Genomic DNA, 20,702 nt, shown 5'->3' with positions numbered 1-20,702 from the left:
TGGCTGTGCTTTATGTTACTTGCATCAGGACCTGTCTGTGTCTGACAGGCGTGGCGGGCACTGTGATTGCCATTTAGTGGGGCAAAGCGGTATCTGTACCTCCCACTCCGTCAAACGGAGCCCCCATGGCCTAGGAAGACAAAACAGCTTCCAGGGCTCCAGGATAGGTGCAGCACCTTCTACCGCGAGGACTAATGGCTTTGCTCCCTGCCATGGAGCCAGGGAGGGGGCGTGGCCACAAGGCTGTTTCCAAAAACTACTTTAATATTGGGTCCTCTTTGGGGTCGTGGTCGAAGGGGGGGTGCCCTGCCCCCTTTCGAGGTTGCACTGGTGGTGGCCGGGCGCCGAGTGCACGCGCTCTGGGCTGCTGTGGATACTGATGAACTGGGCGTTGTTCCCGCTGGTGGTCTGGCTGTCGACCCGCCTGTTAATCAGCATCGCGGCACGCAGCGCTGACTTGACGGCCGTCTCCACCCAGCCGTGCGGGTAGGCCGTGTGCTCGCCGGCGAAGTAGATGCGGCCGTAGGGGATTGCCCAGTTGTACTCCTGCCCGTTGTCCCTGTCCGTTTGCCAGAGCGTCGGCGGCTGCACCACGAAGCCGCCTTGGCTGTGCGGGTCCTCTGCCCAGCGCTTGACGGCGCCGCTGCCGTCCCAGAGCCGGTACACGATCGGCCCGTGCAGCGCCGCCACGTCGTCCAGCGCCAAGCGCAGCGAGTCCTCCAGGCTCAGGCCGGCGAACGTGGCTGCCGCGTCCGACCACGTGTACGAGGCCAGCAGCAGCGCGCCCTCACCCGGAGGCGGGTAGAATATCACGCGCGACGGGCGGTCGGTGTTTGAGTGGCCACCCTCAATGTGCTCGTCGTGCCAGAAGGGCCGACGGAAACTCAGGAACACCTTGGTGGCCGGCACGTAGTGCAGCGCGCGCACCGCCTCCTGCCGCCTGCGCGTCAGCGGCGGCGTGAAGGTGATGCGCTGCAGCGCCGGCCCGCTCACCGTCAGCAGCACCACGTCAGCGGTCATGGACCTCAGGTTCCGGGCCCGGCGCGAGGACGCGACGTGCACGCTAACCTCGTGAATCCCCTGCTTAATCGCCACGACAGGCGCGTGCAGCAGCACAGGCCCCGACAGCGAGCTCAGCAGCGCACGTGGCAGCAGGTCCCAGCCTCCCAAGATGCGGCTATACCTGTAGGCGGGGCGGGAGCATGACCCGGGTCCTCGGGCCTGCCCCTACCCAGCGACCCCTCCCGTGCTCTCCCAGCCGCCTGCTCCCATTCTCATCCGACCGAGTCCCTCCAATCCCACCCCTTCATCGACTCCTGCCCTCGCCTGTCCCTGAAGCCCGGCGCGGTTGGGGAGCAGAGAGTTGTGTGATCCGGGAACCCCGCCTCTTTTCCTCTGGGCCACGCCCTTATCCTGTTCCTTTCCTCCTCTCTCCGCCTCCGTGGCCCCTGCTCTCACCTCTACAGGCCGCGCCCTTCCCGCCGGCCCCGCCCACTCCGTCGCTCGCCCCGGTTTGGCCCCGCCACCGCCTCCAACCCGCACCCTCACCGGAGCCGGTCGCTGAGGCAGCTGTGGGCCCGGAGGGCCTCGGAGAAGCTGAGATAGAAGAAGCCGTCCTTGGACATCACGTCTCCCAGGAGCCGCACGGCCGGCTGGCTCAGGTTCCCCTCCCCGAGGAGGTAATCCTGGGGGACGGGCACAGGCCCAGGTCAGGGCCCAGGCAGGCTGCTGCTGCCGGCTCCTTCCCCACTCCCATGGGGGCCTTTCCCCGCTGAGCCTCTCGGTAGTGGCTTGTTATGGTTCCCTGGACCTTAGCGATCCGGTCCCCTGTCTTGTGACAGATGGAAACAAGCCTAGAGAGGAGCATGTCCAGCCCGGGTCAGGCAGGGAGGCGGTGGCACGGTGGGGTCTGGGGTTCCTGCCTTCTGACTCCCTGCCCGAAACCCATGGGCACCCTCCTTGTCTGCTTCTCAGACAGCGACACCCAGGCCTCTACTCACCAGGAGCGTGTGCCTTTCAAACTTCTTCATTGCCTTTCTGCAGCCCAGTGTAGTGACATCTTTGAGGGCCTGTGGTGGGACAAGCAGACAGCTGTGTGGACAAGTCGGGGGAGGCCCAACCTGGAGTTCAAACCTAGCTTTTCTTCCTGCTCCTGCCCACGGCTGGCTATTGACCGCTGTCGTCCAAGCTGCCAGGACGTTGCCCACTCCACGTCTCCCCTGCAACTCAGTGACACCACCCTGGGAAGCCTTCCTACCCCTCAGGTCCCAGCGTTCCACCCACCCGGCTGATGTCACACTCCTCCCGGTTGGGTATTATTTTGCCTGCCCCTGTCCTAGCCTGTGTGCTCCGCGCAGCAGGGATGGAGTCTGTCCCAGTCAGTGCTGTGTCTTTCTGGTGCCCAGTAATTATTTGTCACCTAGATCGTTGTGGGCTCACAAAGAAGCAGAGTCCCTTCTGTCACCCAACCATCAGCCCTGATAGGTCCTTCCCCTGCCCACAGCCCTCCCAGGGTCCCAGCCCTCAGCCTGACATTCAAGGCCCCTGCCAGACCCTTGGTCCCTATCCCTTAGGATAGCTCTGGTTCTACAGCACAGTGTCCAGTGCCCAGATCATCCTGGGGCTCCCCACCTCCACTCCATGCCAATGCACTGGCTCCCCTGTCTCATCTTTTTTTTTTTTTTTTTTGGTGGGGGAGGTAATTTGGCTATTAATTAACTAATCTTTTAATGGAAGTACTGGGAATTGAACCCAGGACCTTGTGCACTCTAGGCACGCACTCTACTGCTGAATTATACCCCCTTCCCCATGTCGTCTTTGCCAGATGTCTGAGTGGCCATCCTTCACTGCTCTGTTCAAGTCTCATTCCCTCCCAGAAGCCTTGCTGTTTCGTCTGATTCCAGCCCTCTCCTTTGTCCATCTGGCTTCCCCTTTGTGGCTGGGGAACTCCTTGAAGGATGTGCCCTTTCACTCACTCCCTCACTCACCCACCTACCCTTCACCTCACATTTCCTGAGGCTCCCTGAACTGGACAGTGTCAGGGCACAGAAATGGCCCATCCAGACTCAGTGCCGACCCTTGTCCAGGAGGAGAGATGGACAACTAGGAGCTCCCAGAGGAGAATGAGGTTGGCTCCTCCCTGAGGGCATCAGGGAAGGCTTCCTGGAGGAGGGGACATTGGTGCTGGTTCTTGAGGGATGAGTAAGGTTCCCTGGATGGGAAAGGGAGAAGGCCTCCCAGGCAGGGCAGTGGCATGGGTGTGGGATGATGGAAAAGCACAGTGGGTACAAAGGTGCTCAGAACTGGGGGTGTTTGGGCCATCATGAGGATTTGGGGGCAGGTAACAAACATTTCTTGGAGGAGAGAAGATGGGGTTAAAGGGGTGAGAGAGACCAGACTGTTCAGGGTTTGGACCTGAAGTTGAGGTGCTGGGGAGCATAGGGGCTGTGAGCAGGGGAGGAGCAGGGGAAGGATGCAGGGAGAGGCCCACGCCTGAGCTGGGGTTGGGGCTGTGGAATGGAGAGGTAGAAACAGTGCAAGAGAATTGGGGGGCAGGATGGAGGGGGCAGGGGACTGACAGGGAAGGTAGGAAGCAAGGTGTGACAGGGGCGGGTGACGGCACTGGTTAGAGGGGGCACCCAGGAGTATGAGTGGGTTTGGGGAAGATGCCGAGCTCAGTGGGAGCTGGAGGATCCTGGGGGATGGCCCGGTGGAGACAGACATAGGTCTGAGTCTCAGGAAATGGACTTGGAAGACACAAGCCTGCATATCATAATTTAAGCCGAAGGTGTAGAAAGGTGAGGATGTCCAGGCCAGTGTGTGGGTGAGAAGGGGATCGGAGGTGGGGATCAGCAGGGTTTATGAGGAAAGTAAAGATGGAAGAGACTAGAAGGAACAGGAATAGGAAAGCCAGGCCAGGGAGGAGGCAAGGGGGTGTGAGACACAACAGCGTGGAGGACTGGGCGGAAGGACAGTGCTGCAGGGCTCGCGGACCCGCCTACCCTGTTGAGAGCCATCTGGTAGATTTCTTCGGGTGAGTGGCCCTTCTCCTTGGGGTGCAGGGGGTAGCCCAGCTTCTCGGGCATCTTCTCCACCACGTAGTTCCGCAGCTTCACCTCGTTCACCTCCGTCCATGTGTTCTCGTCGTACTGGGTGAATTTGGTCAGGTTGAGTCCCAGACTCTTGCAGAGCTCATGGAGGATCCTGAGGGAGGGGAAACGCTGCGGGTGAGGGGCAGTCAGGGGCCCCTCCCTGCCGGGGGTGCTCGGAGAAGGGAAGCGGGTGGGTAGGGCAGCCAGGGATGGGGTTTGGGGATGGGCACGAGGCTGGTGTGGGGCTAGATCTGGGGTCATCGGTGCTGCGGATGGGAATGAAGTGGAAACAAGGTTGGAAAGCTGAGGGTGACACTGTTTTACGATTGGGTTTGGAGCAGGAGTTCTCTTTTACTGGGAATGAAGTGGACAGATTTTGGGTTGGATGCAGGAGGGAGCTTGGGTCAGGGAAAGGACCAGGGTCGGAGAAGACAGGGCTGGGGATCTGGAGGGGCTGGATGTGGTGGCCCGAGCATTCAGGGGGACAGTGGTGGGACTGGAGCCAGGAGGTCTTGAGGTAGCAGTTAGGAAAAGTGAAGAATTAATAAAATGGCCACACTTAGGCTAACAGATTGCTTATTCTTATGCTTGCCCTTAAAATGGTTAACTGACCTGACTGACTGGTTGCTACTCACAGCTCCAGGCCCACTGTTAAAACTAAAGCTATCAATTTTACTTTTTCTGCTTTAGTCTGGTAATCATGCTTGGCTTCTGAGTTGTTCTCCAGGAAGAAGGTCACAAAACTGTAAGCCTACAGAATAGGCTAAATTATCAAACAAACAAACAAACAAACAAACCAGAAAAACCCATGCCACAGGCGTTTGCTAGATGAAGAGACTGAGAAAGTGACAATCGCTAGCCTCTACTGAATTGGTCACCTAGAGACACCATGACACCACTCTGAACTTAGGACAAGAAAATGATTTTGCTGATTGCTATCTATGTTTTATTGTTTGAGCTACGACTGCATAAGCACACTACCCCATCCCCAAGGTAGAGTCACAGCTTTGAAGGCATTAGCCTGCTGTGGATCCCCTTTGCCCGGCAAAGCAACAAAGCCGTCTCTTTTCTTCTAGGCTGTAAGACCCTGTCTCTGAATTATGTGGCTCATCAGAGACGGGGGCAGATCTTTCAGCAACAAAAAGACAGAGTTGGAGGCTGGGTCTAGACCTTGAACAGGGATCGAGGTTTGGGATCAGAGTTGGAGTTCATGCTGGCACCAGAGCAGCGATCGAGCTGGGGATCTAATCTGGTTGAATCTGGGCATGAAGGTGGGGCTGTGGTGGCCTCACCTGTGTGAGCTGGGCATGCGCATGGCTCCCAGCTCCCCAATCCAGCCCGTCTTCTGGTCCCGGTAGGTGAAGATGCGGCCCCCAATCCTGCTGTCTGCCTCCAGGATGGTGACCTGAGGGATGAGGGGCGGCAAGCAGCTCCTGCCACTGGCACCTCATCTCCACCCCACGCCTGCCCCCCTCTCTCCCACCCCCACAGCAGCACAGATGGAGACTAGAGAAGGTCCCTTTCTTTATGGGGAGATGGGAGAGGCTTATGGGAGAACAGAACATACACAGAATGACAATTTCCATACTGCAGCAGGGAGGCCACTGGCCAGATTCAGAGGGACTTCCCAGCTTAGGGAGTGGGGAGATTTCTCCTATGTACAGAAGCCACTGGCCCAGCCCATACTCATTCTTGGATTTCAGTGAGAGAGACAGTGGTTAGACCTCAGGGGGCATTTCCCCTCTGGTGGAGTTTCCATCCCCACCAACACAAATTCCCCCCAGGAGGTTGGAGGAGGTTCTGAGGGACTCCCCTCCAGGATGCGAGTGGGAGGGAAAGTCAAAGGCCTCTCAGTGCAGACACGCACTCCCTCTGGGTTGTGTTAGAGCAGGGGAATTCAGGCCTCACTCCCCAGACCACGAGGAAAGCATAGCTCTCTACATCTCCCATCACCTCCACCCCTCAACTGGGATGCCGCCAAGTCCCTCCACTCAGGACTCCCGGCTGCAGCAGGAAAGACTCAAGGTCGACTGCAAACAGCATTCCTCACCTTGTGTCCGGCATCACTGAGCACCTTGGCGGCCACCAGCCCGGCCACGCCAGCACCAACCACGATCACTCTCCGGGGCTTCGAGGTCCGATTAAGGCCCAAGGTCACGACTCTGAGCAGCTGCTCATAGTCGGGATCGTGCATGCATTTCTCGAAGGGGTCAGAGCCCCGGGCAGTGTGCCAGTCCAGGGAGGCCGCCAGGCTGAGGAAGATGGGGACCAGGGCGAGGAGGCGCCAGGCTGGGAGGCAGGAGGACAGGGTCAGTGGGTGTGGAGGGAAGAAAAGCAGGTTCTGCCCCCTCCCCTGCTTACTTACCCAAGGAGCCCATGACTCTTGGTGGGGGACGGTGTCTGGGTTGGGAGGGAAGCAAGGGCCACTGTGACAGAAGCCTGTGTCCCACCCTAGCCTGGCCCAAGGCGGGCTGCCTGGCTTCCACCTCAGCCCTCACCCCTGTGGCCCGGGTCTCTCTGGACGTGTGTCCTCTGATGCCAGTCTAGCAGTTTCCTGTCCTGTACTCACCTGTCTGCCTCTTCTCTCCTCCCTGCTTCCCGTCTTTCTCTGTTCCCTCTCCTCTCACCTCCTCCCAGTCTGTCTGTCTGTCTCTCCTCTCCCCGGCTCTCTGTGTCTCCCAGGCTACTTCCGTGGTGCCCAGCCTCTCTGCAGCTACCTGGGCCCTCCACCGGCAACAGCAGCACCTCTCTCCTCAGTCCCCTCTGCTTGTCTGCCACGGCCCCTCTCTCTGTCTTTAAAACTAGCCGAGCCCCGCCCTCCCCTCCCTTTTGGGAAATCTGACTGCAGGGAAATGAAACTGCTTTCCTGGGTCGCAGGGTCAGATGCTCAGAGTCTAGGAGGTTTTGAGGGACTCCCCTCCAGGGCGCGAGTTGGGTGGAGGGGCTGCCGGTGGGGAAGGGGTGGGGAGGAAGCAAATCAGTCTGTTTTCTTCCTCTTGCCCCAGATAGTTCAGGGGCAGTTGGAAGGCCAGAAATAAATGCTCAGGTAACCATGCTAAGGGTGGAGGCTACCCCACGGCCTGCTCCAAGCCCTTGGTCCCCCAATTGCAGGGCCCCCGTGTCTGCCCTCCTTAATTCTCAGGGCAGGGGGAGGGGGGTGGTCTCTGGCCTTGGGGTTGCATGTTCCCTGGGAGAGCCTCTGAGTCCTCTGTGTCAGCTGTCCCTGTGCCCTGGAGGGCCCTCGCTGGCTCTACTACCCCCACACGTGGCTGCTTGGAGCCTCAGTCTCCCCCTCAGTGAAATAGGTACAGCAAGGGCCTTGCAGGGTGGTCAGCAGAATGAGCTCTGGACCAGCCTGCCTGGGTGCTAGGCCTGGCACTTGCCAGGGGGGCACTTGGGCAAGGGCCTTCCCCTCTCTGTGGCTCTGGTCAGCATCTGTTGAGTGGGGGCCGTTACAGTGCTGTGGACTAGGTAGTGAATCCAGGTCAGGCCCCATGAATAGCACCTGGGTCAGTACTAGACCCTGCTCCTTAGGACACGCCAGCTGCTGCCACCGCGAGGGTGCTCAGAGGGGGTTCTGTGAGTGTCCCCTGACCCTAGCCCCCACTAGGAGCCCTTTCCATCCCTGCACTGAGAACCACAGGGACGACTGGCTCAGGCTCAGGCGTCAGGGAGTGGGGGACCTCAGAGAAACTGCCCCAGGAGCTTCCGCCTCTCTCCCTGCCTTTGGCTGTCACCACCCACCGTTGGTGGGCGCTTTTATCCCGGGGGGTGGGTGGCGGGCAGTGAGAACAAGATGCCCTAGCTTCAAGAAGCCCCACCAGGGGGCAGCAGAGGTCTCGTGGCTTCAGGACTTTAGCCAAGGGGACACAGGGTGGTTCCCTGAAAGGGGTAGGGGTGGAGAGGCAATCTTGGGGATTTTCCTTGGGGTGGGGGGAGGGGACCCAGGTGGTGAAGAGGAAAGCCAGAGGGTGGCAGGTCCTCTGCAGCAACCAGATGGGAAAATCCGAACAGTGTATCAAAGAGGGCTGTGGTTTGATGGAGGCAGGAAGCTGGAAGGAGCGCATACTAGTGAGTCAGAAAACATCTGATGTGGGTGGATGGGGAGGCAGTGGCCAAGAAGGAAACAAAAATCAGTGAGCTGGACAGAGCCTCAGAGAGAAAGCCAGGAGAGTCAGCGAAAAATGGCAGTGAGAGGGACTGCTCCCTCTCTGAGATGGCCTGATGGCCAGGGGGCAGGCAGGGGAGCTGGAAGCCCTTCTTGGCGCATACCCCTCCCTGCTTCGTTCACAGTGACCTGGAGGACAGAGTCTTTGATCCTAGCAGCCAGGCTCCAGACCTGTGTTCTCAACCACTTTATGGTGAGTGGCGAGCTTGGGCTGTGGGCCAGGGATGGGGCCAGGGCAGGGGCTCTCTGTCTTGGGACTAGTGAGTTGGGACCATTTTTGTGGGGAACATCCTGTGCTTGTCGGATATGTAACAGCATCACTGGCCTCCACCCACTAGATGCCAGGAGCACTTGCCCCTCAAGGCTTGCCAACCGCAAGTGTCTTGGGACATTGCCAGCCATTCCCAGGGGAAAGGGAGGCAAAGTGGCCCTGGGTGAGACCCACTGCGCTAGGTTAGGTTGATGCTGGGTGGAATGCCCAAGAGTGGCCAGATGTTGTCCAGGAAGGAGTCCAGGGTACTGCTGGCAGGAAAGGTAGTGCTGGAAGGCCATATAGCAGAGGTTGTTTTGGGGTCAGGAGATTATCAGTAATTTGGGGATTGCTTTAGTAGAAATAACTGGACCTTCTAGAGTCATTTCTGATAATATCAAAAAGATTGGTGTTAGGGTTTGAATTTAGGGTATGAATTAGGGTGGATCAGGTCAGGAAAGAGAGGGGTTTGAATGAGGCTTGGTTCCCTAAGCTTGTGAGTAGGAGATACAGGACACACAGTGAGAATCAAGGGATGGGGCAGATGGTGGGAAAGGGCTTCCCATCAAATCAAGCCTCTGTTTGCTTCAGCTGATTTGGGGATAGTCTTGTTTCATAATGGAGTTTCTAAAAAAAGTCACTCCTTTCAGATAAATATTATCTTTAGGGAGAAAACCTACCTTATTTGGTTTGCTTCTAGAACCACAATGACAGTTCTAATGGGGTTAGGTCTTGACCAAAGTAGCCAGACCCCCTGATGGCCTCTGTGGCCCATCAGGCCAGCTAATGGTGTTGTGGGCCATAGAGATGTGCATGGGACAGGGCTAGTGCCTTACATATATCCTTTTCTCTGATTCAGTCCCCAGACCCTGAGTGGTCGGTATTAAAACTTTCACTGGGCCTCATATTGGGGCGGGGCCTACCTAGGGGACACCAAGGGCCCCAGGTGGAAGTCAGAGGTCCAGACCTGGACGGGGAGGGGTGCAGAGAGCAGAGGAGAGACCTACTTAAGGCCCCTGATCTCTGACTTGACCTCTCGACAGGAACCCCCTTTCCACAGAGCCCTCCTTCCCCAGCTTCCAGAACCCCAGGGCTGTGATGGGGGGCACTCACTGCATGGCTGGCTCTGGCAGGCTCTCTCAGCACCCATGGCCTTTCTGGTTAGCCCGGGACAGAAGTCATCATCGGGCGTGTGCGAAACTGGGATGAGTGGTGGTGGCTTTGTCCCGATTCCCTTGTTTGACCAGAGATGCCAGGGTCCTGGTGTGGGGTCAGAGCAGTTGGGGGGCTGTGGAGGGCAGGCCCTCTCTTCTCAAAAGCTTTGTATTATGGAAAGTTTCAAACATACATAAAAACAGAGCAGCGGAGGATGAACCCAAGGGCATTTATCGCCCCGTAGCCCATCTTGTTTCAGTCTCATTTTCTCCCTCCCCCATTGGGTTATTTTAAAGCAAACCCCAGACACGTTACTATTTTGCAAGTAAACCTTCCAGGGTGTTTCCGTACCACGGGGGTTGGCGAACTTTTTCTATAAACATTTAAGGCTTTTTGGGCCACAAGGTCTCTGCCTCGCCACCTACTCCTCTCTGCCCTCTAAGCAGTCACATGTTAACGAACAGGTGGGGGCTGTGTTCCAATAAAATTTTATGTACCGAAACAGGAAGTGGGGCCATAGTTTGCCAACCTCTGCTCTAAAAGATAGGAACTTACTTGCTTTTTCAAAAATAAAACTCCAAAAAAAAAAAAAAAAAAAAAACAAAACACCCCAAAGAAACTCCAATACCATTATCACACTTAAAATGAAATTGGTGCCTACACTTCCCAGATTGTCCCCAAACGTTTTTTGAACAGTTCGTTTGAATCAGCAAAGAGCTCACATTGCATCTGAGTGATATTTCATCATCAGTAAGGGTCACTTCCAGTTCAGCTGATTTGGGGTTTATGTCTTTAGAACAGGGTGGGGAGGTCTGACGTGACCCCAAGGGCCTAGGCTAGGCCTTAATGCAGCAGAGGAGCACCCCAGATCTGGTCTCTGCCTTGGGGAAATCTCTCGAGGTCATGGGGTTGAACCAGGATGGTGTCTGGAGGTGAGGTTGGGGAGGGGTACTCAGGTGAGTCACTGGTGTTTGAAGTGATCCCTGCCAAGGTGTGTGAGGGGTAGGGGACAGGCACAGGGGTAGCTTGAGACAGTTACCACAGAGAGCCGCTTGGTCTGAGGGCAGACTTTTAAAACACCCAGACAACTTAGAAGTTGACTGAAAAACTTGGGAGCAGTGGTGTGCAGGAGCTGGCTCATACTAGTACAAGAGAGCTGTTTAATTTTTGGATCTTTTTCTGGTTTTGCCTGGCAAGCCATTATTAGAAAATTAAAGTATTTATGATTAATTTTATTCAAAACAGAGCTAATACTCAAAACTCATCACTTGTTTGATTACATTTACTATATATTATATGTACTATGTATTATCTACACCATGGGAATCAGCATTTGCTCCCAGCCTTTCCCTGACCCTGGAGGGCTGACCGTCAAACATCTACCAGCACACCACTGCTTGGGAATCATTTGTTTCAACTTCCCCTTGGAGACCCAGGGATGCTTTCCCTCTGGAAACCTCTGGTCTGACAAGGCAGGGGCATCAGCCTGTGGAAGGGGCTGGGCCACAAGGGAGACAGAGGTTTGAGGGTTTATGAGATGAACAGAGCTGTAACCATAAGCCCAATTGCCACTCTTATCCCCAAACAGGGAGAAGAAATGCACTTAACAGCTTACTCAGGAGAGAAATTCACCTTTAAAAGCCTCTGATTCCGAATTTAGTCACTTTTGTTGTCTTCATATTAATTAATGAAGAGGAACTTAAGTAGAGGCCATATGTCTGGACTGGCAAGGAAACACATCTGTTTTCTTCCTGAAAAGGGAAACTGCAATTACAACGAAGCCAGCATCTGCAGGGTGACACCCAGCCAGCTGCTGGTCCTGCTGCCGCCTTGGGGACCCCTCCCAACTCCCCCAGGAAGCCGTGGGGCCATTTCCCCCACAGTGCCAGAGTATTGTAACCATCCCTCCCACGGGGCCACCATGCTGATTTATTATAATTGCTTGTGTTCAAGGTGGAGTGCCTAAGATCCCCTGGTGGAAAACTAGAGCTTCAGTTTGTTCTTATTTTAAAAATACAACTATAAGAAAGCAATTAAGCTTCACTAATGTTTTACATGCAAAATAATAAAATATTCTATACTTTGGAAATGCAAACTCAAGAAAAAAATTTTTAATTTTTTATAAGCGTTTTTTAAATTGAGTTATAGAAAAATATTTTTTAAATCATGAGTGTGTGGCCACTGCCAGTGACCTTGTGGGTAGAGAAATACTCTTCCATTCTTGAAACCCTCAACGCCAGATCTGGTCCATAGCAGGTGTTACATAAGTGGCTGTTGAATGAAAACATATAGGTAAAATACCACTTTCTACTTTCTAGGGGGACTCGAGGCCTCTCCATCTCTCCTCCCTTCAGGTGGAGGGTCAGATATGGGTCCTGGATGTACTCAAGGCTCAGACTGCACAAAGGGCCACTGCGGCAGGGGTGGAGCCTTCAGAGAGAAGCAACTGGGCTTGCCAGTTGTCTCTGTCTAGTTTGTTGGCCTCCGTCCTCCGTGGCTTCTGCTTGGATGGGACACTTGTCTTTGAAATGACTCATGATCGTGACTTTGAGAAACAGGGCCATAAATGTCCAAGAACAAGCCATGGGCACTTTTTTAGCCAAAAGCTGGTTTAGCATGGCACAGGCTGAGGGAGGATGGAGAGCAGAGGCAGAGCATCCGGCCGGGATCTGGGAATCACCTGATACAGATCTGCACTCCAGCAGCTTTACCTGTTTCCCACTGTTGAAGCACAACCAGAACCCCCTGGCCAGCCCCAGGGAACGGAGAGGAATGCTGCCATTGATACCCGTGGCCACTGAGCTAACTCCTTCAGGGTGGTGACAGATGACTGGACACTTACATGTATTCAAAGACATAGCCCAGCTTAATGGGTTCTCCCATGTGCTCCTCTCCCACCATCAGCACCAAGGGGAACCCCGACTGAACCTGTGTATGTGTGCATGTCTAGGCAACATACTTGGTTTTGCCTGCTTCTGGGTTTCAGACAAATGGAATCCCACTTGATCTGGAACCTGCTCTTTTTCCAACCTTCTCCTAAGTTATCCACACTAACCACAGCTTTTCTGCTCCCCAATAAATTTTATTTTTATTTAGAAAAGCAATGTACAGTCATAGGGATTTCAGAGAGTGCAGCAGAAGGAAGAGACAAGTACAAAAGATGAGTGGGATGTAGCTGGTTGGCTTCTGCCTTCTGGACACCATGGCTCTCAGTGTAACCGACCAGGTTGGCTTTGGCTTTGGGAGTTTCAGAACCAATTCTGTGGCCACGTCTGGCACCCTGGTCACGTCGACTGGCATTCTGTTGACTCATATTTTATGCTGGGTTTTATCTCCACTGTTGATCCATTTGACAAATGTGACAGGGATTGTGCTGAAGACACAAGGGGAACAAGAAGCAGTCCCTGTCCAGGGGGGCTCACAATCTAACAAGGAGGCAGAGAAGTAAACAGTCAGCAGAATACAACATGGCGAGTGTTACCAAACTTGCCAGCTGGCAAGCTCAGTGTGGTGTGGGGCCCATAGGATGGCCGTGTGACCCCGATTTGAGGTGGTCAAGAAGGCTTCCTGGAGGAGGTGAGGACTAAAATAAGGAGACGCGGGGGGTAAGGACGTGTCAGCTAGGCAACGTGAAGACCTCTTTTCTCAAAACCTCATTCAAGTCCCTTGTCTGACCTGTCTTTCCTCCTCTGAAATTCTACACCCCACTACCCATTCCATTCGTAAGTCCCTTCTTTGTACTGCTTACACTTATACCAGGCTGCCGTCCTCTCGAGGATGGAGGTTCTTTAAGCTGAGTCTTTTCTCTCGCACCTGTGACTGTGTGCTGGGCAGAGTGGCCGCCCAGTGTACCCTGGCTGGGAGACAGGCGGTTCTCAGGCGGATCAGCACTCCCCCAGCACTGGGAGGAGGGTGGCTGCAGCAGGTGGGGAGGGTCTAGGATACACTAACGACACACGCAGAAACCATACCCACTAGGCTGCTGCCTAGACCAGAGGCTTAGAATACTTTCTATTCACTAAGGCAAAAAGTCAAACCACAGAATGGTTCTCTTAACAGCACATCTGCTTGAAAGAAAGAAACAAGCAAAGCAGGATTTCATTGCAACCAAAAACCAATGACTGCACGTGCCCAGCTGAACACCCTCGGAGCCGGGGGATGGGGGTGGGGGGGACTCTCAGTCGAACGTGATGCGAAAGCTGCGCTCCTGCTCTTTGCGCCGCCCCTCGCACACCCTGGTCACCTCCTCCACCTTCCGCTGCAGCAGTGCCGAGTTCTGGTCAATCCACTGCAGCGAGTCCATGTGCGCATTGAGGATCTTGCAGATCTGCTGCAGCGGGTCGCTGGTGTCGGCGGGACCCCCGGATGTGTTCAGGTGCTCGATGATGTCCTTGAGGTCCTGGGCCATGCGCTTCAGCTGCGCGTCGATGTTCTCAGCCAGCTTGTAGGTCTTCTCGCGCTCCTCGTCGGCGTGCTGCAGGTACACCGTCCCACTCTGCTCCTTGACCAACTCCTCCAGTGGGCTCAGCAGGTCCTCCAGCTCCTTCTGCTGAGACAGGATGAAGTCGAGCTCTTGGTCCAGCCTCTTCTGGTCCAGTTTCACCTTCTCCACCTCACGATGGAGGGTGGTGATCTTCTCCCCGTTCTCGATCAGTGTGCGGTCCCAGGCGTTGACCTGCGTGGCCTGCTGCAGGAAGTGCCGCTCCTGGTCCTCCAGCTCCAGGCTCCACTTGTTGATCAGACTCTCCAGCTGGGCGTAGGTCATGGCGGGACTGGCCGTCACCCCGGCAGTTGCACCAGGACCGGGTGCGGCAGCCCCGGTGGCTGGTGTGTTGCTGGGAATCCCTGCCGGCGCCAGTGGTTTCAGACTCAAGGCGAAGCCGGTGGCAGTGGTGGCAGTGGCGGGGGTTGTTGCTGTGGAGGTGGTGGATGCTGCTCCGGGGGCCTTCAAGCTGAAGCCCAGTGTTCCTGTTCCGGAAGTTCCTGCCGTGGTCGCCGGGGCACCAAGGGAGAGCCCAGTAGCAGTGGATGAAGTTGGAGCAGTGGCCAGTGAGGCAAAGAGCGTGGGCCCGGCACTGGTGGTGGCAGTGGTAGGTGTGGGAGCAGCAGGCTGTGTGGCCCCAGCTCCAGTGGCAGCTGGAGTGAAGGGCAAGCCGGCCAGGGCTGTGGGCTGGGCCGAACTTCCCGTGGAGCTGATGCTGAAGCCAGTAGTCCCGGTCTGGGATGTGCTTCCACTTGTGAATGAGAAGCCCCCGGGGGTGGTGGACGGAGCAGTGGTGGTGGTGGTGGACCCAAACACAAAGCCAGTGGGCGCTGTGCCCTGGGCGGACGTGACGGTGCTCGAGATGGCATTGGTGAGGGTGCCGCCACTGAGCGCAAAGCCGGTGGGCTGCGCCGTGGCCTGCGTGGCAGCCGTGCTGCTCAAATTTAGCTTCGGAGTGTTGATCCCTAAAGAAAACCCAGTTGCTCCCGCAGCAGGAGTGGTGGTCCCAAAACTGAATCCTGGGGTCTGAGCCTGGGTAGTGAATGAGAACAGGCTGGTGGAAGGGGTACTTGCGGCTGTCTGGGAGGGAGTCCCAAAATTAAACCCGCCAGTGCCAGACGTAGAGAAAGAAAACCTGGTAGCTGGTGTGGTTGTCACCGTCTTTGTGGTGCCAAACGTGAACCCCGCTGTGGGGGCCCCAGTGCCTCCAAAATTAAACCCGCTCATGGCTCCAGACTCTGGTGGCGGCAGCTACTCCGGCTCCCAAAGCAAATCCACTGGCGTCTGCAACCTTGGAAAGATTTTTAAAGCAAAGGAAGTAACATGATCAGATGGCAGTTTTGGAAAGGCAGCCTCAGCGGCACGATGGAGCTTGGTCTGCAGGGCTGATAATGACAACAAACGGCCCCCCTTCCTCTTCCCGCAGCAGAACCTAACCCGGCCTGCTAAGCTCAGAAAGAAGGATCGGGACGCACAGCCCCTGCCCCAGGGGTCAAGCACTAGGAGCTAGGTTGCCTTGGGCCGGCCACGGCCAAGGTCAGCACCCAAGGGAGCCCCCACTGCTGAGGACGGGGCTAAAGAGCAGACACCTGAGGCAGCCTCAGCCCAAGGAGTCAGAGTCAAGGTGCTTCTGGCAAGCGGCACTAGAAGTGGATAAATACCTTCAGGACCTGCTCCCCAGGTTTCCCTGCTGACCGAAAGTGGGTTGGGGGCAGTGTAGACTAATTCAGCTGAGTGCCACCCCGAGTGTCCTTCTGGACCCTACAGAGAGACGGGCCCTTGGAGCAAAAGGCCATCTCCGCGCACACCCTGCAGCATTCAGGAGGCTGGAGGGCATGTTAGCGCATCCTCCCACCCTCCTTCTAACTCAGGGGTGGGTATGAGACCCACTGCTTGGCGCCCAGGCCGCAGTGACTGTTCAAGGGGACATCAAGGTATGAGTCAGCCAACAAAGACCTTCCCCAGGGTTTCTCTCCAGGTGCTCAGAGGCAGGCGGCCTCCTTTGCCTGCAGGTGCAGGGCAGAGGGTGGACACCTGGGCACCCCCCATCTTCTCAGCCCCTGCAGCAGGAGACAGTGAGCTGCCATCAGAGAGAGAGAGTTGGAGGGAGAGGAAAGGGGCAGGGGGGAGAGAGAGAGAGAGACCCCAGAAGCCAGTCTTGCCCACCAGGCTCACTTCATCTTCATCAGAAGTTCCGTGAGCCAGCCCATCCTCAGTGAGTTTAAGCTGACTGGATTTTGTTAATTTCTAGCTGAAAAATCCTGGAGCAAAGCCATCTGTTAGCTGGAAAGTCAAAGGTGACTTGGAGAGGAAAGGGCCAGACGGCATGTGGGTAGAGGCATTTCTAGGGAAATGGTAGCACACTGAGCACTGACCAGCGAGAGGGCTTGGGAGCAGTGTGGGCTGCTCAGATGAGAATTCCCACTACCATCTGGAGGCAGGATCTCGTCCCCACCTGAGATGAGGAAACTGGGGCTCAGAGAGCTGCGGTGACTTACTAGGAGCTGACCCCAGGCCGTGGGCCTGCACCCACTGACCCAATCCACGAACCTCCTTACGCAGCGTGGGCACCGGATGACAGCGCATTTCCATACACCCAACTAGGGGGTCCCTTAGGTATCAAATAGAAGGGAAGATCTGCATTATATCCACCGATACAGCCTCTAACTACACACAAGAAACTCAGGAAATGACAACAAAGGGGAACAGAATGGATATTCACTACTGCAGTGTGATTTCAGTTGTGGAAAAACAGAACAACTCTGAACAAAGTGGGTTGGGAAAGAAACACACTGAGAGCACACAGGGGCTGTCTCTGGGTGTTGGGACTACACGTGGATGGTCTCCTTCCTAATTCGCAGTAGTTTCCAAACGTCCATTCTTTCTGTATAATAAAGAGACATAATTGATAAGCTTGGTTTCTTAAAAAGACCTGAATTACAGGGTGTAAATTCACTCTGAAGAACCAGTGAACTTGTGCAGCCAGGTTTTCAAATCATAATCCGAGTGGGACAGATGGACTTACTGAATTACACAAGCCTCTCCTAGGCTGGCTCTCAATCAGACCTTGTCTTGCCTCAATGGTGACGTAGGCGTGGATGGGGCTGGCACCGCAGGCTGGGATGAAGGCAGCAGGGGCACCAGCCTGTGGAAGTAACACCACACCAGGCCCCGAGTAGCGTCTGAAGAGCTCAGGCTTCCTCTGCAGGTGGCGGGAGCCTTAAATGGTTTCCTGTGGAGTTGATGTGGGAGGACATACCAAACATGTGGTCCTCCCAAGATGCTCACATCCCACTCCCTGGAACCTGAGAGTGTGTCACCATACATGGCAGAGGGAATGATTAAAGATCTCGAGATGGGGAGACAATACAGGACAAACTGTGGGTCCAGTCATCACATATGTCTTTATAAAACGGAGGCAGAGGGAGGCTGGAATAGAGAAGGGACCACAGAAGCTGGAAGCGGAGACTAGAGTGATGCACTTTGAGCTTGGAGACAGAGGAAGGGGCCATGAGCCAAAGAACACAGGTGCTTCTAACAGCTGGAAAAGGCCAGGAAACGGAGTCTCCAGAAGGAACCAGCCCTGCTGACCCCTTGATTTCAGCCCAGTGAGACTGATTCTGGACTCTGATCTCCTTAACTGCAAGAGAATAAATCTGCATTGTTTCAAGCCACCAAGTCTATAATAATTTGTTAGCGCAGACACAGGAAACAAACAGCTGGGGGTAGAAAGTGTCTGACAGATGAGGAGAGACTCCGCTTCCCCCGTCAGGACAGTGCCAGCGCTGGGTCAGGTGCTGGCAGGCAGTGCTACACCGTCACTCTGGGGAGGGAGAGCCTGGTGAGGAAAGAAGAGAAGGGGGCCCGGGAGGGGCCGTGAACCCAGCTGTGAAGTTCTCGTGGAAAAGACCTGGGGTTGTGGCTGACCTCAAGTTTAAAAGGAATTCACTGTTGGCTGCCACTGCTCAGCGGGTCCCCGGGCTGCAAGGTGAGAAGTGCTGATTCCTGCATAGAGACCAGGGTAGTTTCAGGCCGCTAACCCCGGCCCTGGCAGCTCTGTGTGCCCAGCACCGAGCTCTGTACACTCTCCTTGGCCAGCTTCACAGCCGTCCTATGCAGAAGGTGGGTCAGTGGCCCTGGCGCACAGATAGGGGAAGGGAGGCTCAGCCTGAAGCAACCTGCAACCCCTCCACAACAGTGAGCCCTAGACCCCTGCCTTTGCACTGCAGATCCCTCTTCATTTCCACTCCATCAAATGGGTCCCCTGTCACAGGGCAAGCAGCCCTGCTGTGGGGGCATGGCCGCCCTTCTGTACCCGTTTCCATCCAACACCCTCAGATTCTTATTTTCCTTTCATCTAAAAACAGCTGCAACAGGGGAGGGTATGGCTCAGTGGTAGAGCGTGTGCCTAGCATGCACAAGGTCCTGGGTTCAATCCCCAGCTTTAAAATAAATAAAAACCTAATTACCACCCTCCCTACCAAAAGAACAAAAAACAGCTGCAAGACTGTTTTCAGGCACAAAGTTGGTTTGCAGATATAAAGAAAAGACCTGGGCTTGAACTCTGCTCCTGCCATTTACTAGCGGTGGGCCCTGGGGCAGGTCACTCCTGAACTGCTCTCTGCCTCAGTTTCCCCACCTGTGATGAGAAGGACACCCCCCTGGCATGGTGAAGAATACACAATGCCACGACTGAGGGGCCACCTGCCTGGCCCAGAGAAGACACCCACGAGTCCTGTTGCTCTTCCCTCGCCCTCTTCTGGCCGTCTTGATTTTTCAAAGTGTTCTGGGAATCCTCTCCTGGCCTGAGTCAGAGAAAAACCTACTGAAGCGGCCCCTCCCCACCTTCCACCATACCCTCTGCCTTCCTCGCAGACCCATTTTTGCTGGGTCTCCTCCACAATGGCCACGTGCTTCCAGGAAGCTGACAAGGGGGCCTGGTCTATGCCAGCAGATCTCAACTGGCTGCTCCAACTCAGCAAAATGTATGCTGCTCAGACCGCAGACGCCAGTCTCTTTAGAAGCAGGATCCTGGCCTTGGCATTTTTATAGAGCTCTTCCAGGGGCATCTGAGGACTGTCTCTTCACTCTAATCACGTCAAGCATCTGAGCCCTAGGTACCACCGGCACCCCGCCCCGCCCTAGACTCCTTCTCGCTCAAGAACACCCCTCCTCGCTGCAGCCACCTTGAGCTGGGTCTGCTGTCACCAGTGGCCAGAAGTGTCCGAACAGATACACCTACGTGTCTCAGTTCTCAAGGCTGCACCCAAGAGAGCGTCTGCTACTAATAAGCTGCAGCTAAAATTTTCCAGAAGAGTATTTATAAAACGTTCTTTGCTTTTTATACTATTAAGAAACCACAAGAAAAACAATCTTCCGTTAGGGCTTGTCCGGTTTAATGGGTCACTGGGTTCACTATTTATTAAATGCCTCATCTCTTTCCAACACCTCGGATGCCAGGGATCTACTACTAACAGTGAACGCGTACTGATCCAGCCTGTCCTGGTTATCACTGCTCTCATTCCTGAAAGCAAGTCCATTTGACAAATGAGGAGCGTGAGGCCCAGAGAGGTTACCTAAGCCATGGCCCCTGCCTTCAAGGCAGCTAGAGACACAGCAGACACCAGTTTCAGTATGGGGCTGTAGGCAGAGACAGGGCTGGGTCATAGGTTGTGGGAGCAGGGACAGGGCTCTTATCCCAGCCCAGGTTCCAGGGAGCAGTTGCCTGAGCCAAGTGTTGAAGGACATGGGGTCAGCCAGGAGACAGGGAGAAGAGGCCTGGGTGAAGGCAGAGAGATGCGCCTCTGGGATCCTGAGTGACCTGGTGTGGCCGGAGGACTGTGTGTAGAGAAGGGCTGAAATGCACACCTGGGTGGTCCAAACCCCGCACATTCCAAAGGACTGGCCCTTGCCTTGCCCTGGGAGAGAACCTCTAATCCCGTGGAGAATCCTGCCCGAGAGAGTGTCTTTAAGGTGGACCCTGGGCCACATGGTATCAGCTTGACCTGGGGGTGAGCAGGGTGGGGGCTGGAGACTAAGTAGCAAAGGTCAGTGACACTGGTGCTCTGAGCCTGTGTGACTGACGCTAAAATACTCTGGACGGCAAGACTTCCCTGATGGCCACCTTCTGCCTGAGCGCTCACCTTGCTGTTGGAGGATTAAGCACTGTCTGTGCGACCCCACTGGGAGAGGACAACTGGAAGTTTCCACCTGGTCTCTCCTGGACTCTGCCCTGTATACCTTTTCCCTTTGCTCATGTTTTGTTTGTTTGTTTTTGCTGTGATAAACTATAGCTATGACTTTAACAGCTTTGCTGACTTGTCTTCCTAGCAAATCATGGAACCTGAGGGTGGTCTTGGGGACCCCTGACTGGATATCCCATGATGCAATGGGAGAAGCTGGTGGAGCCACAAATGCCACGATAATGGCTCAGACTTTATTTTGAGGGTGCCATGGAGGGACTTTAAGTCTGGAGAGGACTAACACAGCCAGGATGGACTGGAGGGGCAGAGGCTAGTCAGGTGGCTGGGAGGAGGCTGGGCCTGAGCCAGGACT

The 20,702-nt window shown here is 55.3% G+C and overlaps 2 protein-coding genes across 5 annotated transcripts in view; both read right to left on the bottom strand.

The window, feature by feature from the left end:
* IL4I1 (interleukin 4 induced 1) lies at positions 1-11,425 on the bottom strand. Of its 3 annotated transcripts, none has more exons than XM_074369215.1 (8): positions 11,297-11,416; positions 9,623-9,769; positions 6,142-6,380; positions 5,384-5,496; positions 4,002-4,203; positions 2,001-2,069; positions 1,549-1,685; positions 1-1,183 (listed from the first exon to the last, which is right to left on the bottom strand). In XM_074369215.1, exons 2-8 carry the CDS (start codon positions 9,657-9,659, stop codon positions 262-264), a joined length of 1,719 nt encoding a protein of 572 aa, XP_074225316.1. In that variant the 5' UTR covers positions 9,660-9,769; positions 11,297-11,416; the 3' UTR covers positions 1-261. The 3 variants fall into 3 exon arrangements, with proteins under 3 accessions (XP_074225316.1, XP_074225317.1, XP_074225318.1); XM_074369216.1 differs by lacking the exons at positions 9,623-9,769; positions 11,297-11,416 and adding exons at positions 6,457-6,491; positions 6,809-6,863; XM_074369217.1 differs by lacking the exon at positions 9,623-9,769 and having other exon boundaries at positions 11,297-11,425.
* A 1,300-nt stretch (positions 11,426-12,725) lies between these two features.
* NUP62 (nucleoporin 62) overlaps positions 12,726-20,702 on the bottom strand; it is a 23,869-nt gene continuing 15,892 nt past the window's right edge. For both annotated transcript variants that reach the window (XM_010947005.3, XM_045510729.2), the window contains one exon: positions 12,726-15,438. In XM_010947005.3, coding sequence (XP_010945307.1) covers positions 13,842-15,374 — 1,533 coding nt within the window. In that variant the 5' untranslated portion in view covers positions 15,375-15,438 and the 3' untranslated portion in view covers positions 12,726-13,841. The remainder of the gene's footprint in view (positions 15,439-20,702) is intronic.

The sequence above is a fragment of the Camelus bactrianus genome, chromosome 9 (assembly GCF_048773025.1).
Source record: "Camelus bactrianus isolate YW-2024 breed Bactrian camel chromosome 9, ASM4877302v1, whole genome shotgun sequence".
Taxonomy (NCBI): domain Eukaryota; kingdom Metazoa; phylum Chordata; class Mammalia; order Artiodactyla; family Camelidae; genus Camelus; species Camelus bactrianus.
The sequence above is the reverse complement of the archived record's forward strand: the minus strand, read 5'-3'. Positions and strand labels throughout refer to the sequence as shown.

Coding starts and splice junctions, on each gene's coding strand:
- IL4I1 (XM_074369215.1), bottom strand. CDS start 9,659: ATGGGTGCTGAGAGAGCCTGCCAGAGCCAGCCATGCA. Junction 5,497..6,141: donor TCAGTGATGCCGGACACAAG/GTGAGGAATGCT, acceptor CTCATCCCTCAG/GTCACCATCCTGGAGGCAGA. Junction 1,686..2,000: donor TTGAAAGGCACACGCTCCTG/GTGAGTAGAGGC, acceptor CCCGTCCCCCAG/GATTACCTCCTCGGGGAGGG.